General features: G+C 49.8%; 2 protein-coding genes across 2 annotated transcripts; one reads left to right on the top strand and one right to left on the bottom strand.

The window, feature by feature from the left end:
- The first annotated feature begins 1,685 nt into the window (after positions 1–1,685).
- Positions 1,686–7,442, top strand: WBP2NL (WBP2 N-terminal like). Its single transcript, XM_010179332.1, is given in 10 exon segments — positions 1,686–1,740; positions 1,881–1,895; positions 1,898–1,924; positions 1,927–2,048; positions 2,588–2,723; positions 4,181–4,273; positions 5,087–5,305; positions 5,595–5,723; positions 6,093–6,169; positions 7,395–7,442. Coding segments are annotated over 10 exon segments (921 nt in total).
- A 3,608-nt stretch (positions 7,443–11,050) lies between these two features.
- On the bottom strand, positions 11,051–13,968 carry NAGA (N-acetylgalactosaminidase, alpha-; the record flags this gene model as incomplete). Its single annotated transcript, XM_010179331.1, is given in 7 exon segments — positions 11,051–11,224; positions 11,479–11,622; positions 11,838–12,035; positions 12,320–12,481; positions 13,140–13,234; positions 13,480–13,657; positions 13,794–13,968. Coding segments are annotated over 7 exon segments (1,126 nt in total), but the record flags the coding sequence as incomplete, so codon positions are not given.
- Between the last annotated feature and the right edge of the window lie 264 nt (positions 13,969–14,232).

Raw genomic sequence — 14,232 nt, 5'->3', positions numbered from 1 at the left:
GCCTCCGACCCCTCCGGGCCTGGCCCAGCTCTGGGACTGGGTCATTAAAGCCCTCCCTGGCAGTTTGGGAACGAGTGGGGATGGACGGATCTGCTCGACGGACCTGGGCTGCGCTTTGGTTGTGTTTGAGTGCTCCCTGCTTTGGCTAGGGAGAGCCTAGGAACCAGAGGCCAAATAAAGGATCATCGAGTTGGTTTGGGGGTGGTAAGCAATAGGAAAAATATACTTAAAAAACACGGCCCAAATAATGTTGAGATCGTAACTGGCTGCTGGTATTTCAGTCAGGGAAGTCTTGTGACATGTAGAGCTTTTCCTGGTTTAAAGGCCATCTCTCTATCCTTGACCTCAAGCCATTCTTCGAGGTGCTGCTTAGTCACAGGTGGGTGCAGCACCACTCCATGGGGGGCACAGCCCTCCTGTGACAGCCCTGGATGGGCATGCTGGTGGAAACCCGTTCAGCAGCTTAATTATGCCCAGTGGTGGTGGCTCTTTGTTATTTGCTTGTGTGAGTAGCTGGAAAGGAGTAAAAACTACAGTGACTACATAGAAACTCATCCTGATGAGGCAAACTGACATGAAATGCTGCTACTGGACATGGTTGGGTCCAAGCTGTCAAGGGGTTGGTTTTATTTAGCTTAGAAGAAATGTTTCCCCTTTGCATCTTGGAAATGGAAAGAGCTCTGCTGCCTTGTCAGTCTGTCCCTCCCAGCCAGAATCTGCACGTGGCTACACTCTGAAGTAACATCCTGGCAGGATTTCTTCATCAGGTTGGGTTTTTTCCTCATTAAAGCTAGATTTTTTTTAACGTCTTCCTCTTTGGATACTGCATTTTTCAGAAACGTGTTATGTATTGTGTTTTTCTCTTCGCTAAAGAGCACATGACCTGAACCAGGGCTTCTGGTTGTTTTCCCATACACTGGCCTTGCTGATTCCTCCCTTCCCCCAATAATTTTGCATTTCCTGTCTCCTGACTTGATCTGCCTTCTGCAGATCAGAACGCCTAAGGATTAGTTTCGATCTGGCCCCTTCAGGCTTGTGTTGCATTACCATTTTATGCTTTCTTTTTCCATGCTCTTGAACCATGAAACGCCTTAGATTCTTCTGCCACTGTACCACACTGCAAGGTTGTCACCCCCAAGGCTCTTCTGTTTATTCTGCAAATTTTCTTACTAGGTGGGATGTTTAGGATCTGCCCTGTAGATTCAGTGACGTGTTTTCCCAACTTGACTCATTTTTCCTGAAAATGTATTTAACTTTTCAGGCACCTCTTTGACCCTGACCCTGCAGTGTTCACAGTTCTCATCTGGCTTTGTGTCCGTAGCAAACTTTGCTGGTGTTCCTGTAGATATCCAACAATAATAACCTTCTTGCTGACATTACTGGCTCCTTGTTTTGTTCCTTAGCATGGTGCTGTTTATTACAAAGATTTACTTAAATCATCCTGAAGGGGGGCTCAGCAAGGAGCGTATTAGTGAAGCAACTTCCTCAGTTTGGACAGTGGGTGCGGTGTTACAGCGGGGCTGTTTTCCTGTGTGGTGGCGAGTCCTGATTTTAGCATGGACTTAGAGAGAGAGAGGCTTGCTCCGAGGTGGTACCTCGGGCAGTTTCAGACACTTCACCCCTCTCTGTGCCCTGACCTTTGGGCTAAGGCCCTTCTCAAGCAGAGAGAGGAATTCCTCGGCCTGATGGTTTTGGAGACAGAAAGAGAAACTGAAAGAGAAGGAGTGGGGGTTGTCACAGGTGAGAGGATGAGTTTTTCTGCTCTGCGTAAGTCACCCCTCTCTGCTCAAAGGAAAAACGGCAGGGCCACATCAGGACTGTGTCTTTTGGGATAATATTCAGAGTTTCTGGTGTGCTGTCCCCCTCCTTGTGTGATGGAGGGTGTGTGTCAGAGCTGTTGCTGAGTTTGTCTCTCCAATTTGTCTGATTCCTCCTGTAGTGTCCTCAAACAGTGTAAAGATGTGGAGCTCTCCTTCAGTGACGTGACAGGCAAGCCTGAAGCCTTCAAAGGCACGAAGAAAGGGATGCTGTATCTCACCCCTTACAGGGTAAGTCTGATGCCAGCAGGGTTTCTTCTTTCTCAAGGGATCTTGTAGACTTTCGACCAGAAAGCTGGTTGGTGATAGAAGTGAGCTATGTTATGGGAAAAACCACTGAGAGTGCCAGGTAGGAGAAGGGAAGGTGGAAATAGGATAGTTTGCACCTGTGTCACAATCTCAGTTCCCTACAGAGGCACATGCAGTCCTGGAAATCATTGTCTAGAGAATATATTTCATATAATGTGGCATTCAGCATTACTTTATTTGAAAACTGTCATAGCTTATCCTTAAAAAAGCAGAACAATAAAACTCTGTAGATGTTCATGTGTGTTTTAAGTGGTATATTATTTTGCAACATACAGCCTTCAAGTGAGTGAGCAATGTGCCATCAAATCTGTGTGGGATCCCGCAGTATTAGTACTGTGAAATAACACCATGCATACCAATACTGGGAGTTAAGTTATCCTCTTTCTGGTTGCTGCTATAGCTGCAACTCCATGAGCACCCTTTATATATAATTCAATTGAGGCGTTCCTTCTGTCTTGCAGATGATCTTTGTGTCGAAGGGCAAGGATCCTATGATGTCTTTCATGATGCCGTTTTATTTGGTGAAAGGATGCTCGATTGAGCAGCCTGTGTTCTCTGCTAATTACATCAAAGGACAGATTCAGGCCGAGGCAGGAGGTATGTGCCTGTGCTTTGTAGCTTGAACTCTTTCCGAGTGCCACAAGTCCTTTTATTTTCTGCTGAACATCAGATAGGTGGCTTATGTGCATGGGAAAGGCGGACAGAGCAGCTGTGCCAGGATCCCTGGCACATCCATGCTGAGGTAACTCGTGTCTTCTGGACTTCAAGGCACCGCTTCACTGTTAATTGCAGCCCCCAAAGCTGATAACTGACTTTCACAGAATGGCTGTTGTTCAGTCCTGTAACTTCTGTCTTGCTCTGTATGTCACGTTTGCTCCGTTTCTGCACATACTTGTTTTCCCCTGTCTTTGACCTGGACGGGTGGGTAGGTGACCAAGTCACCAGTCATTGGTATTGGCAGACAGAATTAGCAGCCACTTTTGGTTTTTGGAGGTCATTAGTCACCAGATTGGGTACATTTGCATGTACCTAGGGTGCTGCTGTACATCATTGATTTAGCTTTGTTCCCAATTTGATGATGAAACTGTGGCAAGACTTACAGTCATGGTCATGGGGAATTGCAGAAAGTAAACAGGGCTTAATAACAAAGCTTCTGATTCAAGTTTCATCCCTCTTCAGCCCTAGAATAAGTTTGTGTGCATTTTCATGGTATCTGAAGAACTTATGCTTTTGCTTCCTATTCTTAACAATGTTTTAAAGTCCTCTGGATGGTGGCTCAGCCCACTTTCTCAGGCTGAAATAATGCTAAGACAGTGATTTTAAAGAGGCGAATTTCCAAGGGTATGACTTCATCCATGGTAGATTGTTTTGTTATATTTCTATACTTTCATTTCTACTTTATTCCCAAGAGACTATCTCTACTTTTATTAACTTCATTGTTAGACAAGGAAGATAAATCTTTTTTTATGAAATCTTCTCTTTAAATGACATCTTTTTTCCTAAAAACACAATAAAAACAAAGCATACACACAAAAACACATGAAAAAGCCCCTACAAAACAAAGCAGACTTACTTATCGTGCAGTGTCATTGTCTACTTGATTTTTTTCTGAAAAATATCTACTGTACCTAAGCATTTATAATCTCTCTGAGCTTCTGTGGGTCAAAGAGATTAAAAATGTTGAATCTGATTTAAATCCAAGCTTGAGTTGCAGATCCTGATCCGTAGTCCACTGAGGTCAGCAATAGAACTTAGGTTATATTAAACCTTTCAGGAACAGACAGAAATCCTAGTATCCAGAGTAAGCTGCTTCTGTGTAACTGTAGTTGGGAAAATTTTGAAGGATAAAGAAAGAAAGTTGTAATATTCTTGAGATACTGTTTTGGGGGAGTTCTCATAGCAGTGCCATGGCAATTTCCCCATGGCAATATGACACAAAATAGTTTTGAAATAAGAAAAAAAGAAGAAAAGAATGTAGTTTTAACTGTTTTGCTGACTTGACTGCTACAGAGGAGCTTAATGGTCTGTTTCAATTCTGATTTTCTCTCTCCTAGGTGGCTGGGAAGGGCAGGGGACGTTTAAACTGACTTTCAACAGTGGAGGAGCCATTGAATTTGGCCAGCTGATGTTCAAAGCTGCCTCTAGTGGTAAGGGATCTTCAGAGCCTGCCATTCCCCTGTGGTTTGCTGAGCTAGGTAGAGAATAGTGCTCTTTTTGAACCTCATGGGCTGGAGAAAGAGAGGTACTCGATGCAGTCTTCCACAGCAATGTTGTGGAGGTTTTGTTCAAGGGAACTTTTGTTTTTCCTTCTAGTCCTTTTTCTTTATTCTGTTGATGCTTTGTGCAGTCAGAGTATTCTGGGGTTCATGCTTCTGAGGTGGACCATCTTTTTTGATGAAATCTTATTCCTCCTGGAATAAAGTTGAAATATGTGATGGTGAAAAATTGACCCACTTACCTACCCTCAGCTTGGTTCTATAATAGTGGAATAAGATGGGGGAAGTTAACATGTTCACATTTGGAGAGGGGAAAAATAAATTTTCAAAACCACAAACTTCTATTTAAAGCTTTCAAACTAGGGGGAAATGTATGGTCTTTTTCTGATAAGAAAGTTTTTAAAGAAATGTGCATTTAAATAGGTACACTTTTTTCTGGTAAGGAAGTTTAAAAATAAGTAAAATCCACCCTGCTGATGCTTGCTTTAGAACAGTCTTTTCATCGAGCAGTGGGAGCTCTGTGATGGGACTGGTACCTGATAGCTGCTATTTTTACAGCTGGATTCTTTTAGCACCCTGAAAACTTGCAGTGAGGAGGCTGATGCTTTTCATGCACAGTACTATGCCAGGACTGAATAGAGAATTTAGATGATGGGGAATGGTGCTGCACGAACAGGACTATTTTTCTTTTTGTCTGTATGTTTAGTTGTAACAAAAGGATATCTGACTTATCAAACTCCTTAGCTTCCAGTGGCGTTCCTCTCCAGAATCCTGGCTATGGCTACACACCTGTACCTGGAGGGTATGCACCTGCCCCCCCTGCTCCAGGGGGGTATTCACCTGTGCCGGGGGGCTATGCTGCTCCTCCGCCACCAAACGGACCATATCCCTATGCACCACCTCCGATGAATGCCTATGGACCAGCTCCACAGCCCATGGGATATCCATACGCCCAGAATCCAGGTTTGGAAGCTGTGTAATGTTGACTGGCGGGGTATGTTTGGTGTTAGTTGTAAAGAAACCACAGTGGTATGGTGGGGGTTATTGCAGTTTGGTCTCCATCAAGGATACTCGTCCTTGCAGAAACATGTTGCGTGCTGTTGATCACACCCCTGTGTCTCTGTAGTCGCAGCTGGATGGGAGGTGAAGATGTGGTTTGTAAACTGTGCTGCTGCTTGGCTGGAAATTGTTGCCTGTTGCCTCTGTGCCTTTGCCATGGTCCAAAGCATCAATTTAGTGTCATTTTTTTCAGGTATTTACCCACCACTTCCAAACATGAACCCTATGTATGTGCCACCTCCTCCCCCCTACTCTGGGCCGTCTCCTGCAGGACCCTCAGCCCCCTCAGCTCCCACAACCTCAGTGGGCCCAGGGATGCCAGGTAAATGGGACTGGGAAGCTACCAGGGTCCAGGTGCAAAAAGGGGCTTGGGCTGTGGGTGGTGGTGTGGGCACAGAGTGGGATGGGGAAGCTGCTGTTGTTACAGAAGCTCAAATTTGTCTTGATCTATTATTTGAGGTGGCAAGGTATGAGGAGAGCTGCTCAGCTCTGCACTGCGCAGCTTCTGGTCAGCTCTAGTCAGCTTGCGGCTTTCCTGATCTGCTCTGAGTTCACACCCAGCTTGCTGTGCTTGCTGCTCGCTCTGTGGACCTTTGTCACCTCCTCAAAAGAGCTATGGCTGGGGAGAAGGCTCTGGGGCTTGCACCACTGCTTAAGGCATCTAAGAGGGCTGCTTTTCTTCCCTTTCTAGGGAGCAGTAAGGCCATGGAAGCCGCTTCCAGTGCATATTACAACCCTGCCAACCCACACAATGTGTATATGCCCATGGTGAGTGCTGCGCCGGTGGCCTGCATGTGCCTGCTCCCTCTTCTGTCACTGGTAGAGACTGCAGTTTGCTTCCCTAGCAAAGGCTAGCATGCCTTCACCTTGAAATTGTGCAGGAAGAATGCATTTTCCTGGGAGGGAGGCATGGATGTTGGTCCCATGAAGAAAGCTTGTTAGATCCTCAGTTGGGAAAGGTGGAAGGCCTTAAGATTCACCCTGTAACAGCCATTCGGTGCTTGTCTTACTCTTAAAGGCAGAATACATTTGCATGGGCACAGAGAGCACACAGGAAACTGCTTCTGTTGGGCCTGGAAGTTGGCAGTTACAGAAGAGCAGGTTGCTTAAGGATGAGAGCGTGTGGGCTGCCTTTTTTTTTTTTTTTTTTTGAGGGAGTGGGCTGTATGGAGATCACAGAATCACAGAGTGGTTTGGGTTGGAAGGGATTTTAAAGATAATGCGGTCCAACCCCCCTGCCATGGACAGGGACACCTCCCACCAGACCAGGTTGCTCAAAGCCCTGTCCAACCTGGCCTTGAACACTTCCAGGGAGGGGGCATCCACAACTTCCCTGGGTGACCTGTGCCAGTGTCTCAGCAACCTCACAGTACCGGATTTCTTCCTAATATCCAGTCTAAATCTACCCTCTTACAGTTTAAAGCCATTACTCCCATCCTGTCACTTTCTGCCCTTGTAAAAAGTCCCTCCCCAGCTTTCCTGTAGTCCCGCTTTAGGTACTGAAGGAAATGGGGAGGTCTCTTACTGTTCAGTCAGTGGCAGCTGGTAGGTGGGCTGCAGCCTGTACTTGGTAGGTGACAGCCAGTCTGGCTGTGCCCTTTTCTGCTTCCTGGGGCTCTGTGGTTGGCCAGAGACTGATGGAGCAGCAGAGCCGGCCCTCAGCCCAGGGCCCTGCTGTCTGCTGGATCAGAGCTATGGCCATCAACAGAGACAAAGCCCTGGAAGTGAGAGGAAGATGGGGATTAAAACAGATTAAGTCGTCTTTTTAGACCTTTTGTTACCTGATTTCGAGGGGACCTTCACTAGAAATGTTATGGGAGGCAACATATATCCTGGAGCATAGCTGATAGTAGACAGGAATGGTGTGATGAAACAAAATATTTTCAGTCAGAGCTGAAAAGCAAGCATTTCTTGTAAGCTGAGCCTGGGAACGCCTGGGAAGAGTTGGTCATAAAACAAGCATGGTTGTTGACTCTACTGTATCTCCTTTCAGGATCAGCCACCTCCTTATACACCTCCTGAGGATAAGAAGAACAACTAGCAGAAGGAAATGACAACCAGCCTCACGTGGTCTCTCTCCCTGAGGACAACTTGTCTGTTACTACCCTTCGGGTTAGCGTATCTCTAGGTCTCTCTGTATATATACAATATATGTAGTGCTGGGCAGCTGAGTGCCTGCCCTCCTTAAACATTGAGTTGGTGGCAATACAGGTGGAACAACAGCACTTTCCTGCTTATTTGCTTTATCTCATGGGGTTGAAGCACTAACTTTTTGCTCTGCTGTTGGCTTGAGGAGAGAGATGGACTTCTTAAATCACCAGTAGACCACATCACTAATCTAGGACTAGAATATGAAGGCTCTGAGATCTTGGAGTGAAACTACTTGGAATGCCAAACTTTTTCGTCTGAAGCACCATCCAAGAGGAAAGGTACAGAGAGCCATGAGGTTCCTTGCATAGACCCTTGGGTGCCCCAGAAAGGTGTTAGATTTCCTTAAATTCTGGCACAGCTCAGCATGAGAAAGGACTCTGGAAATCCTCTGTTGTACTGGAGGTGTGTTTCATGTCCTGGACTAAAAGCCATGGTGTGACAAATTTGGGAAGTGCATCCTAGGAGACGCTGAAGCATTTGGCTATTCAAGCGGGAAGGAGATGGGCCCCACTGAGCCTGCTTTTCTAGACACCGAATAGAAAAGCAAACAAAGGTGTGTTGCAGGGCGGTGAGCCGATACTGGCAGGCAGGCAGATCAGTGTTCCTTTCCCTCTGCTAGCAGCAGGTCCCAGATCTGTGCAGTGATCCTGTGCCGAGCAGCCATTCTTCAAGCGTAACGGAGTCAGGCGCTGTGCAAGAGGCTCCTTGCCTTGGGGCAAAATGTGCTGCATTAGGAGGATGACCTGGCATGGGCCTTGTCAGGAGATGGATCCTGCAGCCCTGGCTCCCTCTGCTGAGCGGGCTTGTGCTGTGTGCTGGCTCCCCAGGGGAAAACTGGCCTGCATCTCTTCTTCCTTGGGTTGCTGCACCCAGGGTGTATATGCCCATGTCTGAGCAGCATGGGCAGGTGGGCTCCATACTGCCAAATTTGGGTTGCTCAGGGGTGCAGTGCCCTCTTTCAGCTGGGAACCGCTGTCTGATGTGGGTGTTACTAACGCTCAGCTCTCTTGCAGAGAGACTGGCTGTTCAGCCACAACCTTTCCTTCTTTCTTAGGATACTGTGCCATTAAACCTGCTCTGCAGAGTGTCTCTAGTTCTGGTGGAGACCCTTGTGATCCTTTTACATCTGGGGTGGTTGTACTCCTTCCTACAGCCTTCCTACCTTCACAGTGAAGGAGGAGGAGTGTTTTCCCTCTTACTTCCCTGTGTGCCAGGGCTCTCCTGTAAGTCGGGCTTGCAGGACTTGCAAGTGTGAATTCCTAAAGCAGCCCTGCATGGGGGCAAGTAAATTTCCTCATCTATAAACACAATTTAAGTCTGAATTAGAGATATTCTAATAACTCTGTATTTTAAAAAAATAATTATGAATGTTTGTAACTTTTGAATTGCACTTTAATACAGGAGTGTTGATACCTTTAGCTGCCTTTGTGTGTCTTGTGTTGGCCTTCATTCCTGCCTGCTGCACAGAAGGGTTGAACAAACAACAGCCACTGGTGGTGGTCTTTTGGGTGGGCTGTGGGCCAGTCCTCCTCTATCCCTGATTCATGGCTAAGCTGGATCTGGAACCAAGTAACTGGGGGGAGAGAAGAAGGCAGGGCTTATCCTTTTGCTGCCTGGGGAGAGTGGAAGGCTGGTCTGTGCCTTTGCTCTCACCCAGATACCCAGAACTGGCAGGTATGTGTGCACGTCCTTGGGGCAGGCACAACACTGCATTTGGCAGAGGCAGTGTCCCCACCCTGCCACTCACTAAGGCTGTATTCTTAGCAGCTCTTCTGTGGACATTTACATTTCCTGCCTATTTTTAGGCAGCAGGAAAGCCTGTCTTTAAGAGGAACTCCTCTCTAGCCATTTTTTTTCCAGAGAAGTAAAAACAAATATATAATAACTGTGGACTGTAAAATCTGACTTCCCCCTTGTGCCAAGGAATGCCATTGCCATGCTTAATGCTGTAACTACTGGAGAGTGGCTTTCTACTCTGCATCAATCTAGCCTCTGACAGGAAGCCAGTTCTACTGCTTAGCACACTTGTTCCTGTATTGAGGTACTGACCCTGTAATCCTACATTAATCAAGTAGCTATAACTAGCAACGCTGAATAAACACGAAACAGAGAGCCTGTGACCAGCTTCCCTTTTATTTCAGATAATTTGCCTCAATCACTCCCCAAGAACAAAGCCAGCGCCCATATACAGACATGAAGTGTGTTCATCCTTTCCTGTTAGCACTGCAAGTGCCATGTTCAGAATCTTGCTGCTGCACTCGGAGAAACTTTTTGGAAGTGGCCAGAATTGGCCATTTGGTTCTGCAGGAAGCAGCGTGGTACCCAACCCTCCTCCATCACCCGAGTAGAAAAGGGAACCTTTCTCTCTGGTCTGAGGCTTAGTCTTGTTGGTCTCCCTGTCTTCAGAGGCAATCTTCACAAATGCTGCACCTCTCTCTGGGACGGTTGGGGTGGGCCATGTCTCGCCTAAAACTCCTCCATAGGATGTGCATTGTATGAAGGTGAATCAGTTGAGAGCTCTGGAGTCTGTCCTGCTGCTCACTTCCAGTTTAATAGTGCAGGCTCCTCCTCAGGATGGAGCTGGGGATGTAGCTGCCCTGGGGAGGAGCCTTTCCCTGAGAAACCCTGAGTGTTCAGCCTGCTGGAAGAGGGCCTGAGCCCCTTTTTAGGAGGAATTTCCTGCTAGAGCAAGAACAGGCTGCAGCTTGCAGCTCTGAGGCACCTGTGACCATCTCCCACCTCAAAAGATTATCAACTCAACTGAGCATCAGCATCTTCCCAACACCACTCATGCACAACACGCTGCGGCTCTGCAGGTTTTGGTGCTGTATCACAGCAAAGCTGCTGGGGTTGTATATGGGCAACGCAGGTTTTTGCTCTGCTCTGCTGTAAACTGATAGAAAAGGGACTTTAATCTGATGCACACATGTATGCTAGGCTGGAGTGGTGCTGGCCCCCAGGATCCTGGCGGCAGGATCAGGCCTGCAAGCAAAGCTGCTCTGCACAGGCCCATCATGCCCCCAGGAGCTCTTGGCCCAGGGGAGGGTACCTGGGAAGGGTGCAGCCCTATTGACAGAGCCTTATTCTAAGCTGAGCTGATTATAGCAAAAGAAAGAATGTGGCCAGGTCTGATCCTTGAAGCTAATGCCATCACGCATGAGGGGGTGGCAGGGGGAAAGGGGGTGCCACTACCCTAGAAGTAAAGTGCTCAGGTATCAGAGCTGACAAACTTCAACAGTGGCTGGGCTCTGCTTATATGGCATCTTCCACAGGAGTATCTCAAAGGACTTTCCAATCACGGAGGAATCAGTCTCTGCATGCCCTCAGGACGTGGGTCACAAGCATCCCTGCTTCATGCAGACCATGTAGACATCATCAAGCTGGTACTGGAGGAATGACCTGGGGAGGCCACTCCAGCCAAAGGCACTTGTGCAGTGAAGAGCCACATGCCCCAGGGTCACCCTGGCACTGACCCACACCCCCATCAGCTGAGCCTCGTCACAGGCGTACCGGGCGGAAGCCCCCACTGGGGTCTCGCTGCCTGTCAACGTGCCAGGCCCGTGCCATGGGACGGAGATGCCACATCACCACCCCTGAGGGGTTAATAATGACTGAGAAGCTGTCTCCTGTATTTAAGCCGCTGATGATCTTCCCGCTGTACACGTCATGTACCTGGAAGAGAGAGATGGTGGCTACCAGGATTTCCACAGACCTTTCATCTTGAGGTCCAGCCATGGTCACTGACATGGCATGGTGGGACAGGGCACAGCAGTGGGCAACAGGAGGGCAACCCAACATGCAGCTGGCCAGCGACTGGGAGTCCTTCCCCCCCCAAAAAGAGCAGAGTGTCAAAAGAGGGAGCTGGAAAGAGGGCGATCCAGGTGACATGGGGCTGCCCCCCTACACAGCATGCTAGAGGGGCTCACCTCATACACACCACCCTCAGGGAAGTGGAGCTTGGCCAGGCTGGTGGTGTAGCGGAAGGGCATATCCGTCCTGCGGCTGAAGAAGACGAGGACACTGGCGGCCTGGGACAGCGGGCGCAGGAACACCTCAATGTGGGATTTCTCCTAGGGGTGGGGATGTGGGGGGTGAGGAAGAGCTGATGAAACCATCCCTGGCCCATGACTTCTGACCTCGCCCTGCGGGACTGCTATGCCAGCAGGTCCTCAGCTGCCACAGCTCTCCCGCTCATGTTTCTCTGCATCACCTCCCTCTCCCTCCTTATTCTGACCCCTGTGCTGCTCCTGTCTGCTCTTCCAGACACGTCCGCCTTCCCCCTAACCTTGACAATCCTGCGCCCCTGGATTCCTAGGGGGTCTTGGCTGATCTGGATCATCAGGCGGTTCTGCAGGATCTCCTTGGCACTCGGGGAGATGGTGCGGAGATCCGTGGACATAAAGAGTGGAGCTGCCATCACCGTCCACAAGGCCATTTGGGAGCGGGACTGCTCGTAGCTAAGGCCAAAGTTTCCAATGATGAGCTGGAGGGGAGAGGGGGAAAAGACAGGAGAGACAGGAAAGGGTTAGGAACTGGTTTGCTTCCCGCACTTGGTGATGATGCAGCTTGCTGGGGAGAAGCACAGCACAGGAAACCTTACACAAACTTCTGCCCCTCGGGCAGCCTACCACTAGCAGGACATCCCACCCCTGCTGGGTGCTGAGCTGTCCTCACACATTTCTTTCTTCACCTTGCCCATCGAAGGGGATCCCTGGAGACCCCCCCCAGTCCCCGGGCAGGGTGAGTGCACCCACCACCCAGCCGCACCATGTCCGGGTCATTCCAGTGGCCCGGGCCAGCTGCCGGCTGCAGCATGTCCTGGTTTGTGGAGTACCAGTCCAGGATGGAAAGCACACTGTCCCAGGAGTCCTGGATGTCACCGTAGTTGCGCCACAGGTTACAGACCTCTGCCAGGATGGTGTAGTTCACCTGGAAGAAGGAGGAGAAAGGATGAGGTCTGCAAGCTGGAGGAGAAAGGGCAGCCACACTTGTTGAAAGCTGCAGCATCCAGAAGGTGTTTGGTGTTTGCAAGGCAGAGGGATATGGAGAAGGACAACATCATGTAATGATGGAGGACAGCCATTTCCCACCATGTCTGGGCTCATCCCAGTACGATGGGATGTCTGGCAAAAAAACTAAAGAGGTAATGGGTAAGTATGATCAGCAGCAAGAAGGAGGGCAGCTTGTGATTGACTCAGAAGGTGAAAGAGGAAATAAATAAACATACTAAATTCTCAAGAAACATTACTAAGAGGAACATCCTATTTCAAGCACTTAAACCAGACAGGAGCCATCTCAGAAGAACAGACTGTTGAGATCAACCCCACACCAGCTGAGTGGGGCAGAGAGGGCATGTCCCAGTGCCTTCTTCTCCCAAACTCCCATCACTCAGCCACAATGCAAACCCCAAGTGTCCCCATATGCCTGGCAGGAAGGCCACATCCCTTCTAGGGACCTGCAGCCCCATCCTAACAGGGGCAGAGCCAAAAGCGGGGTGAAGTACCCAGCTCCTGCATCTCTGACATCTCTGGCTTTCCCCAGGGCACAGGGGACACGGGAAACAGTCACCGGACAGGACAACCCTCACCTTAGGGGGGAGCCCCCCCTGATATGCTGGCCAGCTGCAGGAGTAGACGATGGGGCGGCCTGTGGCGTTCAAGGCCCTTGCCATTGCTGGGTAGCCTTAGGGAGAGGAGAAGACAACTGGTGAAGGAGACAGAGGGCAGCAGCCTGCGTCCCAGCCCACCCGGTCAAGGGGACCCCCCGCCAGCCTGGCCTCCTGCCTTACAGTGGCTCTGGGGAACTCAAACTCCTTTATCGTTGCCCAAGAGCTGCAACAGGAGATGCAAGGGAAGAGCTGAAGCTTGTGAAGTGTTTCTGACCAAAGCAGCGAACGGAGAAATGCCAGCTAGGCGGGGAGCCTTTACCTTTTGCCTGCACTTTTGCTGATGAGTAGCACCCATCCAGCTTCAGCATGTCCACACCCCACTCCGCAAAGGTCTGGGCATCCTGCTCCACAAGGTCCAGCGTGGTACCCGGGTAGCCCCCGCAGGTGTGGGTGCCCAGGTCACCATAAATGCCCAGCTTCAGGCCCCGGGCATGGACCTGTGGGGAGAGAAGAGTTGCAAGAGGGGACAAGAGAGGCCTCCCCGGGATCAGGTTCCTCCATCCCAGCTCCCAGCTGTCCCACCATGGTGGCGTGGGGACACAGACATCCCCAGGGTCCTCAGCAGGCACTCACGTAGTCAGCCAGGGCTTTAATCCCGCTGGGGAACCTCTCAGGGTCGGGAATCAGCCGTCCCGCTGCATCCCGCTGCTTAGCTGACCAGCAGTCGTCAATGTTGAGGTACTCATAGCCCAGCTATTTCCAGCCATCCTCCACCAGGCGGTGTGCCGTCTCGAAGAACAGCCTCTCGCTGTGGGTAGCGGGGATGGGGACATGGCAGACCTGGCCCCTGTGACCTCCCTGCTCCACTGGCAGCAGGCAGCCAGCAGGACTTTGGGGCTAACAAGGGCCTCTGGGGTCACTGCAGGCCTGGCCTGGGCCACATGGGAGCGTCTCCAGGGCTCCCGTTTAAAGCCCATCCACATCCATTCATTGAACTCATCCCGTAAAGCCCGCCCACGTCTTTCCGCGCCGGGGGCTCTCCAGCCCCAGCACCGGGGCGCCTGAGGCCCCC

The sequence above is a fragment of the Mesitornis unicolor genome, unplaced genomic scaffold (genome assembly GCF_000695765.1).
Source record: "Mesitornis unicolor isolate BGI_N332 unplaced genomic scaffold, ASM69576v1 scaffold48412, whole genome shotgun sequence".
NCBI lineage: Eukaryota > Metazoa > Chordata > Aves > Mesitornithiformes > Mesitornithidae > Mesitornis > Mesitornis unicolor.
Note: the sequence above shows the minus strand (reverse complement) of the source record. Positions and strands in the feature narration are given on the sequence as shown.